The sequence below is a fragment of the Ctenocephalides felis genome, unplaced genomic scaffold (assembly GCF_003426905.1).
Source record: "Ctenocephalides felis isolate EL2017-DRISC unplaced genomic scaffold, ASM342690v1 CF-g0.4_SCAFFOLD_03570, whole genome shotgun sequence".
NCBI classification, from domain to species: Eukaryota; Metazoa; Arthropoda; class Insecta; order Siphonaptera; family Pulicidae; genus Ctenocephalides; species Ctenocephalides felis.
The window spans coordinates 16,818,460-16,840,152 of NW_020539724.1; the positions used below are offsets into that span (position 1 = coordinate 16,818,460).

Sequence of the window (21,693 nt, forward strand, 5' to 3'; positions counted from 1 at the left end):
GACCATTTTTCGGTTATTGTGGTTAATTTTCATTGATTTTGTTTATTTAAACTTTGGAACCATAACCATGAATAACATTTCTAGGACAACAGTCCTACACAAATAATAACACAAATGCCCCAAGTTTTCAAGAATTAAAACTTTTTGCTGAACTATGAATTTAAAATTTTTAAAATCGGTCGACTTTGGGAAAATCTCCTTTAAAAAATATTTATTAAAGTATGTTGACAAGTTATATTTAACGTTGGAGCATTTAATCAGGATTGTAAAAAGTTTATTACTGAAAAGAAATAATAACCGAAAAATGGCCCCACAATTGGTAGAATTCTAATCCTAATTCTAATTTTACTATTTCTTGAAATGATAAGAAATGGTTAGTGGACATGTTTTCTCTGACTAGACAAGGCATATACTGATGGCACTTATACAAAAATCAACAAAAATTAGTAAAATTATTGAATTAATGAATAATTTTGACATAGTTTAGTTTAAGAATAAAATTCAAATAACAAAATGCCATTTTTTATTATAATAAATATTCAAATTGTTTCCCATCTTAATAAAGGTCTATTTATTAGCCTGAATATCCTCGAGATTTTTTTTTGACTAAGCATATTCGCGAAGGATTGGACGTTTAGGCACTATCTCATGACGATCCAGTTTTCCAGATTTAAATCCCAAGGATTTTTTTTATTTGGGATTTCTCTAAAGAGAAAGAATCACAGAAAAAATTATCTCTATCAAAGAAATTGTAATAATAAAATTCAACACATATAGGTAGGACAACTTTTTGGGTCGCCAACAGAAATCATCACTTATATGAGGCCGTCATAAAATTGATCCGTCTCTTAATAAACAATATTTTAACTTCTATTTAGCACCCATTAACCTATATTCATTTTGTTCATTTTTAATAATCTTAAATAATAGAGTTCTTTGACATGTTTCCACGATTTGTATGATTTTACATATTGCATGAATCAAGTGAAACAAACATCATAATGTTTAAATTCATGTTTTGGCCATATATGAGAGCCTCATAAAATAGATCCGTCTGACAATAAACAATGCTTTAACTTCCATTAGGCGACCCATGGCCATGACCTCTCTTCATTTTTATAATTTCTAATAAGATTAAATAATAGAATCCATTGATAAAATGAAACAAACCTACATCATACTTTTTTAAATGCATCTTTTTTGGCTGTCTATAAGAGCGTCATTAAATTGTTCCGCCTGTCAATGAACAATATTTTACCTTCCATTAGTCGTCCCTTGACCTCTCTTCATTTCGCTAATTTCTAATAAGCTAATTTACGAAAGGTGCGGCCATAAACATTTGACATTTGTTCATAACATGTTTTCAAGAAAAACGAGTCATTAAAACGAGTTGTTTTTAGCATCCCGTCAACGAAAGCAAAGTACCTTCAAGATAATAAACCAAAGACTTCGGCTTCCTCTTTGAACTTTCTTGTGGTAGCTTTTACTCATTCATGCTGGGAATGATTTCTTGCTAAGTTCTTGATATTGAGATACATTTCAAACGTAGATGATGGAGGTGATAACAAATACGTATTTTTGATATTCGTCAAAGTTTCTATTTCAATTTTTTTATTATCTATATACATATAAATAAAAAAGTGTAGATAAATTAGGTGATCAGAATAATATCATATAAGTTGTATCATTTGTTTCATTTAAACCACACAATATGGAAATTCATGTAAATCATAAAAGCAAACCAAAAATATCAAAATGAATACCTCTAATAGAAGTTAAAATATTGTTTACAGATGAATCATTTTTTAACGTACTTCTATCAGAAATATATAACACAACACGACATAAATATTTTAACAATCACAAATCTTATGAATATAATATAACTATACTAGCAAACTTGTGGTTTGGTTTCATTTCATTTTATGTAACATTTCGTTTGGTGATTAAAAGATGAAGAAAAAAATTGCCTGCTGTTGAAATTAAATAAAAATTTGCACAATACACGTGATTGATTTGATGGTTTCCAGTTGAAACGTTAAGAAACGAATAACTTTTTTTTTAGTTTTTTTTTTGCACAATTTCACAGTGAACACAATGTCGTTTTGTCATATAAAATTAACTGAGAAGAGAACAATGAGTAGCTGTCAAACAAAAAATATTAGTTTGTAGTACACGTTAAGTATCAGAGATGACGCTGTATGTGAAAAAAGAAAAAGTTTTCCGCTTTTCTGTTGATTTCGTTTTTCAATTTTCTTAGCTATAAACCTCACGGAGTCCGAGACCTTTCCAACGAATGCAAAATCGTCGAAATCGGTTCGTGCGTTCTGGAGTTATATCGTCAGGAAGGAAAACCCGACTTATTTTCATATAATAGATATAAGAAAACATTATTTTTTAAACCAAAAATAAATTGAACTATTACTTCACTTTCCTCCTTATGATTAATAAGTCACCATCACGACTAGTGTTATGATAGCAGTCTTTTTTAAAATCATTCAAAGATGTTAACTAATAATTATCAGTTAACTAATCAGTCGAAATATTACAGTTACTATGTATCTGTATATTGATATTTATTCATTATTATTATTACATTTGTCATCATTACAAAATGTAATAGTGACTATCACCTGCGCATTTTACGTGGAACCAGAAACCGCATGTTTCCTGGTCTTTGATCCATTTTAAGGGGGGCGATACATGTAACAAGAAAAAAAAAAACGATTTTTTTTTTTTTCATAAATCGTTACAATAACATCTCAAAAATATGCCTGCAAAAATTCAAAACAAAATTATCATTATTTATACCTTAAAAACTCATTTAAGTGCCACGCCTCAACTCGACGCTCGAGTGCAATTGTACTCTTATCTGTTTCTGTGTCAAAACTTTAAACGCGTTTTTCTCAAAACGACATTTTTGAATACTGCGGGCGTGATAACTCAAAAAGTTCTCAACCGATTCCAATGAAGTTTTGCACACATCTACTTTACAGTAATAGCTTCTAGTTAAACCTCAAACATTCCAAAAAAAATTTCAAAAATTAACCTTTTTACCAAAAAAAACAGTGAAAAAATGGTGAAAAATCGAACTTTTTTTTTCTGCGGTCTGCCAATTTACGATTTTGTGACTTTTTTAATTTTTTTTTGGTTTAACTAGAAGATATATGTTTTATGAATACGTACAAACTAATTTTTTTGAATTCAGATCACCGTACGAAAAGTGAGAACGCCCGCAGATTGATGGCGTTTTCCGAGAGGGTCTTGGCAGATCTATTTTTACGGCAGCCATTTAAAAAAAAAAAATAAAAAAAAAATGTTTTTGTGTATTTTAATATATAATAAATAACCATAAAAAAATTCAAAAAGATTCAGTTATTCCTTCCCAGTTTAAAAAGTCCTCAAAAAATGGTAAAAATTAAGGCGATTACATGTATCGCCCCCCTTAAGTCACCCTTACTTTGAGAATATGAGATTCCACAAACCAGGTAGAATCAATCACCAGATGGTGATGATGAAATCTTGTATAGCTATTTTCTTTTTTCATTTTAATTTTGCCTTGGTCCAATTGGATTTTTCTTCATACGTTTAGCCTTTCGACCTAAAAAAACATGTCCCAACCGTACCCACAAAATTTGTCATAAATCTAACCAACGCCAAGACAAGTCATCGTTATTAGCTCTGAGCTAAATTATCCAGGCAAAAACTAATTGCTGGTAATTAACTACCCAAGCTCAGCATACAGCAAAATTATAATCATAGTAATGTATCTGTATATAAGTAACAGTTATTATTAAATGAAATCTAATAGAATAACTTACTTTTGACTCAATAATGAGAACTTGTTCAAACAAACATACTACATCTTTCCCCTTTGGACCCTATCAGAAAATACTACTACTACTAAACTACTTACATTAAAAAAACGATTGTTTATTTAAATATTGGAATTACTAGATTAAATTAAATATGTAAACTATTAAGGTTATCCGTCATTGATTATTTTGTGGAAGAAATCTAACAATTTGAGTTATGTTTAAAGGTGTTCTATCTGTCTGCCTACACTATGCACGTCACGTTCATATACTTTTTTTTATAAACAATTTATATGTATTTATATAATGTTTATGTCTATACATACACCCACACAGACACATATATATATATATATATATATATATATACACGCATACATACATGAATATACATTGAGCGATGATTGATATATTACACTCCTCACAAACAAGATTTTAATTTAAATCAAATCTAAAAATACTAACTCAATTTGTCTGAACTTCTATATATTTTTACATATGACGTTTGATTTTATTCAACAACTAGATGACCCGACAGACGTTGTCCTGTGCCCATGTCTACAATTTTTTAATATAATATACTTATATTTACCGTTTACCTAAAAATATTAATTATTGTTTTTTAAATTACTCTTCACGCCAAAAAGCATATACATTTATAATATGAGCGATGTTAAATGTAGAACTGCTTTAAACAATGACTTGTCGTTTTTTGCAATTTTTTCCATTTATTTCTACAATATTGCACATACATCCCCAGTACTTTATAATCATATACATTCTAGAAAATTTCCTTAACAAACTTCAGAAAGATTTATCAAGATCTGCATAATCGTTTAGAAGGAGTATACAGTGAGTGCTTGTAATTTAATATGAACTTTATATAATAGCAATAAAGCACAAATTGATTCTACGTTTTAGTTAGAAAATGTAGAGAAAATATTTGTATGTATGTATGAGAAAAAGAAAAGAGCTGTTTTTAGTGTTTTCCCGGCAATTATTTGATTTTTTTCTCGCCTTAAGAACCATTTTCGGACTTCAACGAACATTTTAAAAAAAGAATTGGCCAAATTGGTCCAGGCGTTGTTGAGTTATGCGCTTACCAACACATTTTGAGATTCATTTTTATATAAAGATAAAACTGCTTTTTGTTTTAAAAATATTCTTTTTGGAAAATTGATTTATATCAATATATGTATAAATTATGCAATGGGTATGCAGAAATGCATCAAACAATAATTAACTTCGCATATATATATATATATATATATATATATATATGTTTAATTTGAGTTTAATAATCGGGCGTAACATCAATAAAAATAGTATGAGTTTTTTTTAAAAATTTATTTATTTAAAATCCATACGTTTCGGCTAGCATCTTAGCCATCATTCAGTGGTAATCAAGTTAACTATAAAAATTGAAACTAAATAAATTATATGAAAGGAAATTTTGTGGAAAAACAATAATAATAATAATGGTAATAAAACACTTACAATTTTGTATCCTAATATAGCATATGAAACCATTATTAATCCATGGTATGAGTATGTGCACATTGATAAGATATATATTTTTTAACACAAACATCACAAATGGTAAAACACACTAATAATCATGATAACTTAACAAGTTGTCGAAACTATGTATTTACTCTTTGGAGTTTAGGATAGAAATGCCACATTTTTCTCAAAGCAGTTTTTAGCATGTGTTGATATTTTTTGGAAAATTTAAAAGGCGATGGGATTTTGTTATTTTTTAAGGAATTTTGACACGCTATTAAGAAACCACGTGTTCGTTTCGATAAGGGCCGTATTGTCATTGCGTTTATTTATGACTCTGTCGTTATGTAATTGTAAAAACAACCCCTCAGCGAATCTTCTTTTAATTGTATTCTCTTCCAAATGTAAAATTTTAGGGTTAAAAAAATCGATATTATGATTTAAATTTTTAATATGCTCAGTTAACATTGTTTTAAATTGCTTAGGATTTTTTGAATTATTTTTGTGTTGATTAAGGCGTTTACTCAGGTTTTGGCTAGTTTCTCCAATATAAAAGAGTTCGCAATTAGAGCAATTAATTTGATATACTAAATTCCTGAGGCGGTCAAAATTGAACTTAGATTTCATTTGTGTAAAAATTGAACTAAGGGTTGCATCACAATTACATACCAACAGAATGCCACATGTAATTGTGATGCAACCCTTAGTTCAATTTTTACACAAATGAAATCTAAGTTCAATTTTGACCGCCTCAGGAATTTAGTATATCAAATTAATTGCTCTAATTGCGAACTCTTTTATATTGGAGAAACTAGCCAAAACCTGAGTAAACGCCTTAATCAACACAAAAATAATTCAAAAAATCCTAAGCAATTTAAAACAATGTTAACTGAGCATATTAAAAATTTAAATCATAATATCGATTTTTTTAACCCTAAAATTTTACATTTTGAAGAGAATACAATTAAAAGAAGATTCGCTGAGGGGTTGTTTTTACAATTACATAACGACAGAGTCATAAATAAACGCAATGACAATACGGCCCTTATCGAAACGAACACGTGGTTTCTTAATAGCGTGTCAAAATTCCTTAAAAAATAACAAAATCCCATCGCCTTTTAAATTTTCCAAAAAATATCAACACATGCTAAAAACTGCTTTGAGAAAAATGTGGCATTTCTATCCTAAACTCCAAAGAGTAAATACATAGTTTCGACAACTTGTTAAGTTATCATGATTATTAGTGTGTTTTACCATTTGTGATGTTTGTGTTAAAAATATATATCTTATCAATGTGCACATACTCATACCATGGATTAATAATGGTTTCATATGCTATATTAGGATACAAAATTGTAAGTGTTTTATTACCATTATTATTATTATTGTTTTTCCACAAAATTTCCTTTCATATAATTTATTTAGTTTCAATTTTTATAGTTAACTTGATTACCACTGAATGATGGCTAAGATGCTAGCCGAAACGTATGGATTTTAAATAAATAATTTTTAAAAAAAACTCATACTATTTTTATTGATGTTACGCCCGATTATTAAACTCAAATTAAACATATATATCAACATCAAATTCAAGACTATTCAAAAATATATATATATATATATATATATATATATATACAGTACAGGCCAAAAGTTTCCGGACACATGAAAAAATCTCATTTTCTGAGTTTTGAGCTATATTTTTCATATAAAAATAATTTTATTCAAGTTAGTTTTGTACATTCTACGTAGTATTAATATTTAGTGACTGATTTGTAACCAATTTGTGAGAAATGATGGACTAATTAGCAATGAAAATGTTAAAATGTCACAGTCGATTTTCCTGAATATGACCACCCTTTGCTTTGATCACTGCAGCGCATGTTTTTGGTAATCTTTTGACGAGTTTTTGCAATGTTTGCGCAGGTATGTTCTTCCAGGACTTGTTAAGGCAATTCCACAGGGCAGGGAGGCTGCTTGGATGCAAATCAGTCAGACAAATGCACAACAGTTCTATTGGATTAAGATCCATTATTTGAAGTATTTTTTCGTTTTGTTTTCGCTTCAAATAATTGGCACAGAGTCGGGAAGTGTGTTTAGGGTCATTATCTTGTTGAAAAATAAATTTTGGACCAATTAAATTAAGACCAGATGGAATTGCCAGCGCTAAAGTATGGTATGATACTGTTCTTTCTTTAAAGTTCCATCTTTTTTGACAAGCGATCCGACTCCATTGAATCTAAAACAACCCCAAGCCATCACTGAACCACCACCGTGCTTCACCTTTGGCGAAATACACTTAGAATTGAGTCTTTCATTACCCTTCCTACGTCGATGATTTCCGAAAAGTTCGAATTTTGACTCATCCGTCCATAAAACTGATTTCCATTGATCAATGGTCCAATTTAAGCGGGTTTTGGCAAATTGCAATCTCTTTTGTTTATTTACTGTTCGCAGAAGTGGTTTTTTGAGTGTCCTGCACAATCGCTGGATCTTAATCCAATAGAGCTGTTGTGGGATGAGCTTAAATGCCTCGTGAAGGATTTGCATCCAACCAGCCTTGCTGCCCTGTGGAATTGCCTTAACAAGTCCTGGAAGAACATACCTGCGCAAACATTGCAAAAACTCGTCAAAAGATTACCAAAAATATGCGCTGCAGTGATCAAAGCAAAGGGTGATCATATTCAGGAAAATCGACTGTTACATTTTAACATTTTCATTGCTAATTAGTCCATCATTTCTCACAAATTGGTTACAAATCAGTCACTAAATATTAATACTACGTAGAATGTACAAAACTAACTTGAATAAAATTATTTTTATATGAAAAATATAGCTCAAAACTCAAAAAATGAGATTTTTTCATGTGTCCGGAAACTTTTGGCCTGTACTGTATATATATATATATATATATATATATATATATATATATATATATATATATACATATATATAGATTTCATATGAATATATGTTAATTTATAAGTTTATTCTTGAGTTGTTTATCTTCAACGCTTTATGCAATTATTTGCATTGGCAGTGATGTTTCATTCGCAAAAGTGTACTTGATTTCATCTTATTCTTTTCAATTGTTGATATTGTAGTAATGACCTTAGTGTTTTACATTGTAATTCTACTTCATCTATTTTAAAATAGTGTAAATTTCGAAATGCGATTGCTATTTACAATATATAGTAATAATATATGGAAATATAGATGAGGAAATAGAGAGTTAACTTGAAGGATACTTCGTGTTTCAGTAAATAAGGTGATATATTTTTATACTGCCTACATGACAGAATAAAAATATATCACTGACTAATTTTTGTTAACAAAGACTAATTAAAAGTGATTATACTAGCTAAGGGCAGCACAAACAGAAAATATTTTCCATGATTTTCTACTTCCCACTTATTCGCAAACGTTTGCAGACCTCACGCTTTGTTTATTTTTCAAAATTGCACTGCGTAATTTGTAATTTTTGGCAAAACTAAGCAACTTTAACCCATTATCATTTTTATGCTGATTATCACTTTTATTTAACCTATCTAAACCCTATATTTCATGTTTTTTATCCGTATATCAGTCTGTGAAAATTGAAAAAGAAGGTTCCTGTTAATACGATTTGCTAATTTTATGGTTCCTCAACATATCACATCATTCCGAATCGTTTGTGAGTCAAAATTTGACTTATTGTCGACGTTTCTCAAAAACGACTGCAAACCTTTTTTTTTCATTTAATCCAGATAGTATTGGTAAAATATATGCAATATATATGTTTTGATAGAACTAATTTGTAAAACAAACTTATATATTAAAATTTTAATTTGTAGTTGATTCGTTCGTTTACATTCTCTGTATACAATTTTTTGAACTAACTTAACGTTTATTAAACTTAACGTTCCATGTATTTACTCGAGTTTTTTAGTAGACTTTTTTTCTTATAATATTTGATATAAACATTATATTTTGTCTGTGGTTTTATAACATATTAAAAATGAGTAATAAAAATATTAAATGAGTCACCTTAAGAATAGTAATAAAATATCAAAAAAGTAATTTACGCGCTAGGCTGCAACATTTGTTTTACAGTATTATAATTTGAGTGTTTAATAGTAATAATTATTAAAAATATATAAGAGTGCAAATTCATTTGTATATATTCTCTATAAAAGTATATTTATTTAATACTACTTAAAACTAGTTGTTTTAATTTGACGGAGCGTAGGGATATAAAAAAGCGCTTTCCACTCGCGAAGTGCAGAATTAATATGTCGCCGGAGTGGCGGCATCCGAGTGAAAAGGGTTAAACTATTTCATTGAGTAGTTTGGGTGGTTTTATTATAATATTTGATTTTAGAAAAAAGTAAACATTATGATTAAGTTTCCAAATAAAGAAATATTAATCAATTATCAGAACTAATTTACGAACGCCATAGTGCACCGTTTGAAGAACTGTACTATAATTTAATTATTGTATACTAATTATTTTTAAAGAGAAAAAAGAAAATTAACAGCCAAAAATCAACTTTATTCTTAACGAATTATTCCGTATTAAATAACAGCAAAGTTTAAATTTTATCAAATAAATATTTAAGAAGATCCTCACTGCACTTTTACATATGCAGTTTTATGAAGACTTGAAAGCTAAGTGTGCCTGCAAGTATGTATTCATACAATACAAAATGGGAAAGTAATACTTTAGAAAAAAGAAGTTATTTGTTTTTGTAATATGCCGGCAAAAGAACACAGGAATACTTACATATATTCATTATAATATAATTTTGTGTGTGTAGGTGTTTTTGTGAAGGTATTTGCCAGAGTTCTTAGAAAACGTCTAGTTTGTTTAGTTTGGTTTAGTTGCTTCGTATAAACAAATATATACATTTCTCATATCTCACTTATATATATATATATATATATATAATATACATATATATAATATAACAACATATATACATATACATAATTTAAGAATGTGTATGCTTTTGTATATAAGATGAAAGATTATTAGAAAGATCAAAGCATTTCTTTGTTCCCAGATTTGGTTTATATTACAAATTCTGTTTACGTATAGAGGAGATCGGCGTTAAAAGCTGCAACTTCTAATTCAAAAATCTGGAAAAAGTCTGGAAAAATCGCATGCTATTTATATAACTATAGTTATTTTTACCTATGCTGACTATGTCATTAAAATGACTATGTTGTTAAAATCGTCTTTAAGGGGGTATGAAAATTTAAAACAAATAGTTTTTTTTATTTTTTCAAAGTTTAATTACTTAAGAAAATGTACACGAGAAGATTTTTCAAAATTTGAATTATTTTTGGAGATACAGCTGTCTGACTATAATAATACTCGTTTTTTTCAAAACTGACTTTTTCAATACGATACCCACGATTTCTCGAGTTTTACCGGACCGATTCACTTGAAATTTTTGGAGAATCTTCTTCATAGAGTAAAAATAGTTTTTTTTTTATATTTTTTTTTAAAGTTTAACTATTTAAGAAAATGCACACAAAAGGATTTTTTTAAATTTGAATTTTTTCTGGAGATACAGCTATCTGACTATGATAATCTTCGTTTTTCTCAAAACTGACTTTTTCAATGCGATACCCACGATTTCTCCAGTTTTACTGGACCGACTCACTTGAAATTTTTGTAGAATCTTCTTTAGAGACTTCTCTCAGGAATACACAAGTCTTATCACATTACTTTTTGTGTACCTAGTTTTTAAGAGAAACGAGTAATTCAAAAAAGTGGTAAAAAATTGATCCTTTATTTTCAAATTTATTTTTCAAATTATTTTAAGCCATTGCGTCATCATTTTAGATCAATGATCTTTTTTTTGGCAATTTTCTGAGACCCGCCACTCCAACCACTGCCAATTTTAAAATTATTAACTCATTTTTTTATATATTCTTATAACGTTGATAAAGAAATCATAAAAAAGATGATAGTATAAAAATTTATTTTATTAATTAATATTAATAATTATTACATTTTTTTACAATGATTTAAAAATGACCTAAAATTAATGCGTCTACACAAAGTACCCTCTTATAGTACTAAAAAAATATTAGTTATGAAAATTGTGAGCCTTTCCAAATAGTCAATAAAATATTAATTACTCTTGTTAAATTATGGGCTATTTGTATCTTATTATTATCCATATTATTTTGAGAATTTTGATATTTATTCATAAACATACTTTTTTATTCATTCAATATAAATCAATGCAAATTGATAAATTTTTACTTGAATCTATTTATATCTGCTATGTCATCTATTTGACTTAACCCTTTTCACTCGGATGCCGAAAAATTCATATAAATTTTGCAAAATCAAGAGTGGAAAGGGTTAAATTGTCGTCTAAAATAAGTGTTTTTTTTTACTTAGATCTATTTCATCAAAATACAAGGCTCTTTAACAAAATCTTTGCGAATTTGTGTTATTTTTCCTGCTTATTATATGGCAAGAAACTAACTATATCAATTTTTTCCAAATTTCTGGTTTTAAAAAAAATGACAATATAAATCTAGACTTCAAATTAAGTTATTTACAAAGAATGGAAGGTTTAAGTTTCGATGTTGATTTTCATATAAAAAAAATCATTGAAGTTTACTACAAAAGCAGTAAACTTACAACAATAAATTGCTTGAAGCATTAATGTAACATAAATTATTACATAATACAAAAGTACAAAAAGTCAATATTTCTATTATAATTATTAAATTTTTTAAGAACCAGAGCCCTGCTATTCTCTTTACAAATGAATGCATTATGAGTCATTACTACAGGGAAGCTCTTGAATGAAATTTTCTTGGGTATTATCAATTATCAAAAGCTACTAAGACAGTCTCTTTTGTCTAAAATATTTAAATATTCAAATGGTTTTAATTAACACCTGAATAGAAGGAATAACAGGTTTTGAATTCTATATGCTTGTATAATATTTGGTAATAATAAAAAAATACATTCTTAACCTAACATCCTTTATAATTATAAAATAAAATTATAATAAATTTACGAAAAATGAAGAATAATGAAGAATAAAAATTTAGCAAATTAAGTATTTGCTGCAGCAATATAAAAGTGTTGATCGTTATAAAACAAACTAAATATATGAATAAATTATACTATTTTTAATTAAATAAAATATATTACCAAAAGCCTTGAAGGAGTTGATTCGTAAGATTTTTATAATTGTGTAAACGTGAGTTGTTTTCTGTTTTTTATGTTAAAATTTACTATTTAAAACAAATAAATTAATTAGGGAAAAAAATAGACTGCACTAATATGATAAAAGGATACGATATTAAATCTCATTATAAATAATTTTTAAATGTTTTAAATATGAAATTAATATATTCTTTCTACTTTATTTCAGGAGACTAGGAAGAAGCGAAATGTTTCAGAATTCAATATCCTCATGGAATTTTATAGAAAATTGCAATTCTTTGAAATTTCTGAACGAAAAACAGCAAGATATTTGTCTCTGGAATAATAAGATGCTTAGTGTAAGTAAAAAACTTTCAATTAATATTTTTAATTTTTATATTTAATTAATTTTATTAAAGAAATTAATAATTGAGATAAATGTACTTATCTTAGTTATTTTATACTTTATGCAGCCTTAGCATTTTTAGACATTTTTACATGCAATTTCTATAAATTATATACTATTATCTTTTTGTAGATCAGTCAGAATTATATAATTATTTTGGTTGAAAGCAAAATTAAATGGTCAATTGAATTTAACTGCAGAATATTATTTGAAACTATGTAAGTTTAAATACCCACTAGTTACATCAATATATATTTTGTAGTTTGGAAAATTTTGAAGTTTAAATTTTGGAATTTTTTTCTATTAATAAAAATATATTATATACATATTGCTTAAAATTTATGGTAATGAGTTAAGAAGAGAAAATATTAAAATAAAGTTTTTAAGACAAAAAATGAGTGTTATATATGTACTTTAATGTGATATATACACCTCAAATTAGCATAGAGATTATTAATTATGTTGATCTTTGTTACTAAATTACTGATTCCGTGCTAATATATTAGCATTCACAAGATTTTTACAAGATTCTAATTAATTCTTATAGGGCAAATTGTTTCAAATAACATTTCAATATATTGTGTTCTCCCGGATCATAATCTGTAATCTGAATTTCTGTAAAAGATTCCCAAATTTTTTCTAGAAGCAATATTTGATCCAAGTTCACTATTTTTTGGAACAGATTGCCTGAATTTTGGGAATGGTTCTTATTTTTAACTTCCTGAGGGGGGAATGTTTATGCTTTTACTAAAAACCTCTATTGCTATTTTTTTGTTTTAAGCTTTGTAACTTAGTAAAAAAATGTTCATATTGGTTTTTCTTTAATTAATGTATCTATATTTATTCAATAAACGTTACATGCATATAATCTTTAAAATTAGTAATAAGTAATTGATTTTGAGTATCAATTTAAAGCTTTTGGCAGCAATGTTTTAAAATTGTACTAAGCTTTTTATACAATCAATGGTTCCGCGTACCACGTTTAAAAAATGAAATTGAAATAATAAAATGTTTTTAACAAACAATTTGGAACTTTGAATAATGATCATTAAAATATATTAAAGCAAATAAAATAAAATTTTCTATGATTGATTTTGTTAAGTTTAACTTTTTTAGGCGCGACTGGGCAGTAAATCTGTGAAAATGCAACGGAAGTTGCGTTTCTTCTGTTCTTCATTCGCTTTTGATGAAATCATTTTTATAAGGGTTGATTGTGATTAGTCGTCGTATCGAGTGAATAGAGATCTTTCGTTGTATGCGTACCGGCGCACATCGTAGTACAAATCTTGATTTAATAAAAAATGCCTGAATCAGAACAATATTTTACCCTGTCTTCCGTAATTAATTATAATGAAAAGAATAAAACAAATGAAACATTTGTGCCGTGTGAGAAACGTAAGTTCATTGAAATAATTTCTATATTATTCGTAGTTTCTATAAATCTGTGGAGTTATTAAAACAGAAAATATTTTTATAGGCAAAACAGGTGCCAACTGTTTTCTGTTAGGCATAATGCCATACACCACCAGTTACTATTTAAGCCATTTTATATAAACATTATAAAAATGCTTTAAAACCCATGTTAGCCTTTTCCATTTAAATTCTTTCTCTCCCTCACGATACAAAGTTGTCAAAGAAAACCAACACTACCACACCGGCCAAGATAATTTTGATTATAATGCTTACGCAGGTTATTATGGCAATAAAATTTTGGATATCTCAATAAAACGTCGAGTCAAAATTATTAAATAGCATCTCTTCTTTGTTCAAATACCGACCGAGAAATTTACGATAGAAGATTTAATTAATATTTTAACTAAATTGAGCTCTTAATATACATTCTTGTATGATAAACCAGTTAGTGGACGAGGTAACTTAGAGAAATATCTTTTGTACGATTTTACATAAATGATGGAGGTATTATTGTTAGCTTTGAGAGATTTGAGGTTGTAATCTAATTTTTGAAATGTATAAAATTAATTTGATATATTTTGCGAAAAGTATTAAATAGTTATTCAAAGTAAGGTAGAGCAGGGCTTAATGGTCTACAACCATTATCTCAAAAACGTAAAGTATAATTTTTTTAACGATATTATTTTAAAGTAGAAGGCAAAGGATGAAGTATAAACGCCAGCTATCACCACGTCGCTCTCAGGAATAGTTTTTTTTTTTTGAAATAACTAAAAATACAATTAAAATCTTTTTTTTAATAAATTCCGTTCTTCATACCTTTAGTTAAAAATATTGCTTTTTAGTCTGTCTATTTCAAATCTTTTCTCAAAACTTGTCTAAATCATTCTTGACAAGCAGTAAAAAAGTTAGTTTCCGTAATATTTTACTCTTTTTATTTTTATATTTTTAAAATGATTATAAATTGTTTAAAAGAGATCTTATTTTAATCCACCTTCCAATTTTTGAAAAATCTTTTCAAAAATCCTTGAAATCCGGGACAAATAACCTGAATCCGGGATAAATATTGCTTCTAGAAAAATCCGGAAAGCAAAGTGAATTTCTAGGATTCTTGTAGTCAATCTGGGACATATGATCTCCTTATGATTCTCCTTATATCTCAGATATAATATCTGCTTATTGTATTATTTATTTATTTAAATACAAGCTAAACGGCAGCAAGTTTGTAATATACTTTCGATCTTTTATAGCCTAATTTCAAATATAATACTTTAAATATAACACTATGCATTATTATGAAAATTATGCATAGTATATCCATCAGATATTTTATTGTATATTTGTACTTTATATATGTGCTCTATTTATTATATTATTATCTTACCGTAGGGTAGGTAATAATAATAGTAGTAATCGCAAAATTTTAATATATCTTTACGTTTCAAAGGTTTCCGAACATTTTGGCATACCTTAGAAACAATGGCTGTATATGTGTGCGTGTGTTTATGTTTGTGTGTATGTGTGTGTGTGTGTGCGGATACAAATTTTCGTCGACGATTTCAGGAACACCGATCAACCGATTTAAATAATTCAGAAAACATTCGATTCGTATTGATAAGGAGACGTGCTGATTAGTTTTTTGACGAAGATCTAGGCTTTTAGAAGATACGGGGCAAAAAGTGCCAAAAACGGTAACTCAGTTTTTAAGAGGACGGGGCATCCAGTTTTAATAATTCAAAAAACATTTTACTTGTATAGACAAAATGAAAAACTGATTAAATTTTTGGGAAAGCAGGTTCAGCGGTTATGGACTCAATAAAAATAAGTTAAACAAATGTAATTTGGCGGTCATAAATGTTTATTGGACATATGTACATCAAATTATCAGATATTTTATAGAGATTTTAATAATGTGTGCACATTTTGTGTAATTTTTTTTTGTTTCGTACCAAGCTTTTTAATTACGGTACGGGAAGTTCTAGCAATTTGCCTTAAGGCACGATGCCATGCACCCTACTATAGTTTTATCTTACTTTAATATAACTTTTAAAGTTTTAGAGCATTCGAATCAGATATGAAATCTTATTAATTTCAAATATATTTATTTAATTTTAATTCTAATTATCAGATAATAAGCCTGGGTGCTCAGCTGGGAATAGAAGAATGCCAACACCAGTTTAGAAATAACCGATGGAATTGCTCTTTAGCGGAAGAGGACCATTCGATAGATTATTTGTCTAAGGAACGAAGTAATATATTTGGCCACGTCTTAGACATCAGTAAGTACAAAACATGTTAAATATTTCTATATATTTTGTTTGAATAACTTTTGTTTGTATTTTCTTGTCGAGCTGCGAAAGCTCGATATTAAACAATTAGTTTTTAGAATAGTGGCCATAAACAAATTCGTAATTAAAAAGGCGTATATTTTGTATATATTATGATTAATCACACGTTTCACGGTGTGATTCATACAAATTCATTAGATGAAACACTAGAATTAACAATAATAAGCAAAAATCAATATTGAAACCAAGAAATAATAAATATAACGAATAAATATTATACCTTTTGAAAGATTTAGAATTTTAATACGATTTTAATATAAGTTTTTAAATCTACAATGATTCAAAAGCACAATATTGCCATTTTATTTTAATAATGCTATTCTGAGGATAATTTGTTGCAAGTCTTGGTTGATTAAAATTTTTGTATATTGTATACAAGTACGTATTAATTATATATTATAAATTATATGTGTGTGTATATATACGTATATATATATGAATATATATATATATATATATATATATATACATATATATATATATATTATAATATCCGCTTAAGTTTATGAATATCTGCTAATACGTGAAACCAGAACTATGTCACGTTCATGAACCCCAAAAGTTTAATAAAAATTTTCGATAGTGCATTTATAACATATGGCCCTTATATTGCAAGATCACACACACACACACACACACACACACACACACATATATATATATATATATATATGTATAGTATATATATATATGTATGTGTGTGTCTATAATATACACTGTATAAATATTATAGCTGTTTAGTAAGAAGAAATATTTCTAAAAAATATAGTATATAAATTAACTAACTGATTCAGAATGTAGAATAGAAGTATGTGATGTATAACTAAAAGGGGCAACTAAAACCAATTAAATTGGTGGTTCACCCATTGCAATGCATGCCACATATAAATGTTCCTGGCGCATATTATTAATCATTGCAAGAACCAGCCTAATCTGAAACTGATTTAGCGCATTTTGATATTCATTAGGTATAGGTTTTGATCATCATTACTGCGATTTGTATTAATTCATTTATTTTTTAATTACCGAGCAAAATACTTACATTGATTTTTGAATTATGCTGTGTCATGCTTAGCGAATCTAGTGAGATTTCAAAAATTTTGAAAAAAAATCCAGTTCCCTCTCCAAAACAATTTTGGGGTTTTAATTTCTTGCAAATCAGTGATTATGCGAAAATCGATCGATAATTTGATCTAGTTTTATCGGTAATAAGTTACCACTAGTAACCATTTCGCCCCCAATATCCAAGAATTGTTTTTGACGTCCGCTTATTATGACGTGCTTGTTAAGTCCTTTGGAAGTCATTAGAAAGCAATTTAACTGTTTTAGAATAAATAGAATAAACTTTTATATGGATATCATGAAATAAAATAAATTTTTATATGGATATCATGAAAATGCTTATCTAAAGCCGATCCAAAAATTCATGGCCTTCTCCAACCCTTCTGATCCAAACACTGGAATATTTTAGGGTATGTCTGCGTAGGAGGATAAGACTTATACGTCTGGTTTTTTATCAAATCTGTTATCACTCTTTGTAAAACACCCACAATACCATGCTTACTGTATATATATATATATATATATATACCTATATATATACATACATATAATAAAATTAAAGCCAATACGTCGAATTAAAATATTTACAGCATTAGAAGAATTTAAATAAATAAAACACGATTCTGCAAATCTTCTTTTTTATAGAATGATAAAAAATAAGTGTTTTAAATATTCTGTTAATAATATATTAAGATTTTTTTTAATTTTGCAACTATTACAATCACTGCATTTAATTTTATAAACAGAATTAATTCATATCCTAAGAGTTTTTGATTTTAAAATGAGAGAAGGAAATTAATTGAATTGAATACTAACTATAATTTATTGGTTTATTTACAAATGCTAATAGCTAATAATAATATAAAAATTTACAAATATATATTTAAGTTTATTAATACTGCAAAGATTAATTTATAATGTAAGTATGTAATAAGATTTAAGCAATTGAACGAATGGCATCGTTAATGATTTGCAAACTTATAGCAAACCTTCTTCGGAAAATAACTTTTTTGAACAATAACATTCTTTCTAAATAAACCGAAAGACCATAATATATTATATTAATATATAAAAAAATATATATTAAGAAAAGATATGTATGAAAAACCCTTCAAACTAGAAAGGGGTTTATTAAAAAGAAGGGTAGTATCTCAAATATGTTTATAAATTACGTCGAAAAGACTATCTAGATAAATATTTATTTTTTGTTTATTATAAAAATTGTAATAATATTTTATCAAACAAATCGAATATGATTTGATTTTGCGTGATCATAAATTTGTAATGATATGTAATAGGAAAAATAAAATGTTTTCATTTTTTAATGTCGTTTCAAGAATCCAAGGAAATTCTATTGGATTTGAAACAATAACCTAAGAATTTGCTAAATTTTGTCAATAAATTTAGAATTAGTAAAACTTTTTAAGTTTTATTAGCCCAACTCAGCTAAGCTTGATATCAAGCAGCGTGATATCAATTTTTCACTTGTGGTTAAAGATCTGAAATGAAAATCGCCTTTTGCGAGCTTTTCTGCATCACATACAAGACAACACATATTTAATATATAATACATAGTAATATCAAAGAAGAGTGGTTAAACAGTGGGTTGCCTCCCGAAGAAAATAACAGATTAGGAATGCAAGTTAGCAAAATAGTTCAAAGAACACGGTCAATTTATGCAAACCTTAATATAATAAATTATATTTAATAAAATTATATAAATTGAATATATGACTTGCTTCAACTGATGCTACTACGTTGTATGTTTTTTTCTACGAAATGCTGAATTTATAAGCACTATCTATATCATCAATAATTTATATTACCAATGATTTATCTGTTTGATATTTCATTTCATCAATATTTACGTGTACGCCTATGGTGACATATGTTATTCAAAACTGTATATATATTTTAAATTTTATTAATTACTTCACTGACGAATGAAACATCCATTATGATGATCTGTCAACGGTTGTATAAATATACATTAAAAATAAATTTAGGAAACAAATCTTTACAAACATAAGCATGTCGATTCACACGTACTTAAATTTGAATAAATATTTAAAAGATTGAAATTTTATTTTAGTATTTACATTTACAATATCGCACCAAATGCTTTATAAAGGATATATAAAATTAAACTAATTTTGTGTCGATTTTTTTTTTAAATAAATCCTAATATATATATATATATATATATATATATATACATGTCTCTTTATATAATATTAGGTTATAGATGCAGAACCTAAGAATTTAATATTGGATGAAAATCGCTGAGACACACTTGCCGAAGTATTCATAAAACCAACTATAAATATAAGAAAAATTTAATATTACATAGTGGTGGTAGTTCGATTTCTATCTATATTGTATTGATATATATATATATATATATATATAAATCTGTGTATTGTCTGTACTTATATGGCCTGTTATTATCCTAAAAACTGGTAGTAATAAAATGCGGATCAAGAGAAGAGATTGTAGATGTTTACAACATGTGAAAATTTGTAACCTTCGTATATATTTTCCTTTTACCGGATAGTGTTTGTAATGATGTAATAATAAATTAATAGTTTTGTTAAAATAAAGCTTAAGCTTTATTTTATTTTAATCCTTATTTATTCTTTCTTTTTTATCCATACTTTATTTAAATAATGTGTTTGTAAATTTAATAAAATAATGTCCATTACATCGATCTGAAAATAATAAATAATTTTACTTATTTGCCATTATTCATCATATCTAGGTACCAGAAAAAGAAATATAATGTATAAGGTTAACCATTAGATTAAGGCAACTTCTTATTGTTAGTCTAATGACTAATTCTATACATCTATATCCCTTGATTTTTTACTCGAACTTCTTCACATCTAGTTATTTATTACATTGATAATGTTGAAATAATATATTAAACTTTATATAATAGTATTGTTATATTATATTAGTTATCGATGCCCATCATGCATATTGCACTTATATTATTTAATAAATATGACTTTATATTTATACAAAATTATTAGTATTCAGACATATATATTTGTTTATTAACTTCCCGTAAGGTAATTAAAAAATATTTTATTTGTATTGGCGAAATGAAGAACTGATATAATTTTTGGAAAGCGGTCTAGCGGTTTCGGAGATTCAACAAAAAAATGATAAAAAATGCCATTTGGCGGGCAAAAATGATCATTAGATATATTCACATCAAATTACCAATGTTTATTCGTTATATTGCGCCCACGTGCTTCTATATTTCGTTTCTAATAATTTCAAAGTACATATAAAAAAAAAAAAAAATTCATAAAAAAGGGCATTTTTTTTCAGAAATTTTAAAAAATCTCAAAAATCAATTATTTTCAGTGTTTTAAAAGAAATATTGAATTTTCTTCAAAATTTTAATTTTTATTATGGAAAGTTTCAGCAATTTGCCTTAATATTTTAATTTTTCCCCACAGATAGTCGCGAATCAGCATATGTCCACGCAATCACATCAGCATCGATAGCGTACGCCGTAACCAGAGCCTGCTCCAAGGGAGAGCTGAACGAATGCGCCTGCGACCGAAAAATCAGGAACAAAGCTCGAAAATGGCAATGGGGAGGCTGCAGCGATGTTAGTATTATTTATTATTGGCCTAATAGTTAATTTAATTTTAATTTAATTTATTTAATAGTTAATTATTTATTTATTTAATTTATCTAATTAATTTATTCGGCATCTAAAAGCAATACAACCACGTACATTTATACATAACGAACTTACATTTATATACTAATTCTACTTATTCTAATAAAACTAATCAGTAAGTAAGTACAAGTATTGTAAGAGTTCACATTTCTAAGTTAAATCACTAAATTAAATGGTTATTCTATGAAATTGAAATTATATAATTCTTCCAACACGCTTTTTCTAAGACTATCAAACTACCTACTTTTTTTATTTTTATCGAACTTCAACTGCCTGAAAAGACATATTGTGAC

The 21,693-nt window shown here is 27.2% G+C and overlaps 1 protein-coding gene across 1 annotated transcript in view; it reads left to right on the forward strand.

Moving 5' to 3' along the window:
• Positions 1 to 21,693, forward strand: part of LOC113382772 (protein Wnt-1-like) — a 56,836-nt gene that overhangs the window by 16,941 nt on the left and 18,202 nt on the right. Inside the window, exons 3-5 of the mRNA XM_026621002.1 lie at positions 12,707 to 12,836; positions 16,422 to 16,572; positions 21,171 to 21,325. Coding sequence (XP_026476787.1) covers positions 12,707 to 12,836; positions 16,422 to 16,572; positions 21,171 to 21,325 — 436 coding nt within the window. The remainder of the gene's footprint in view (positions 1 to 12,706; positions 12,837 to 16,421; positions 16,573 to 21,170; positions 21,326 to 21,693) is intronic.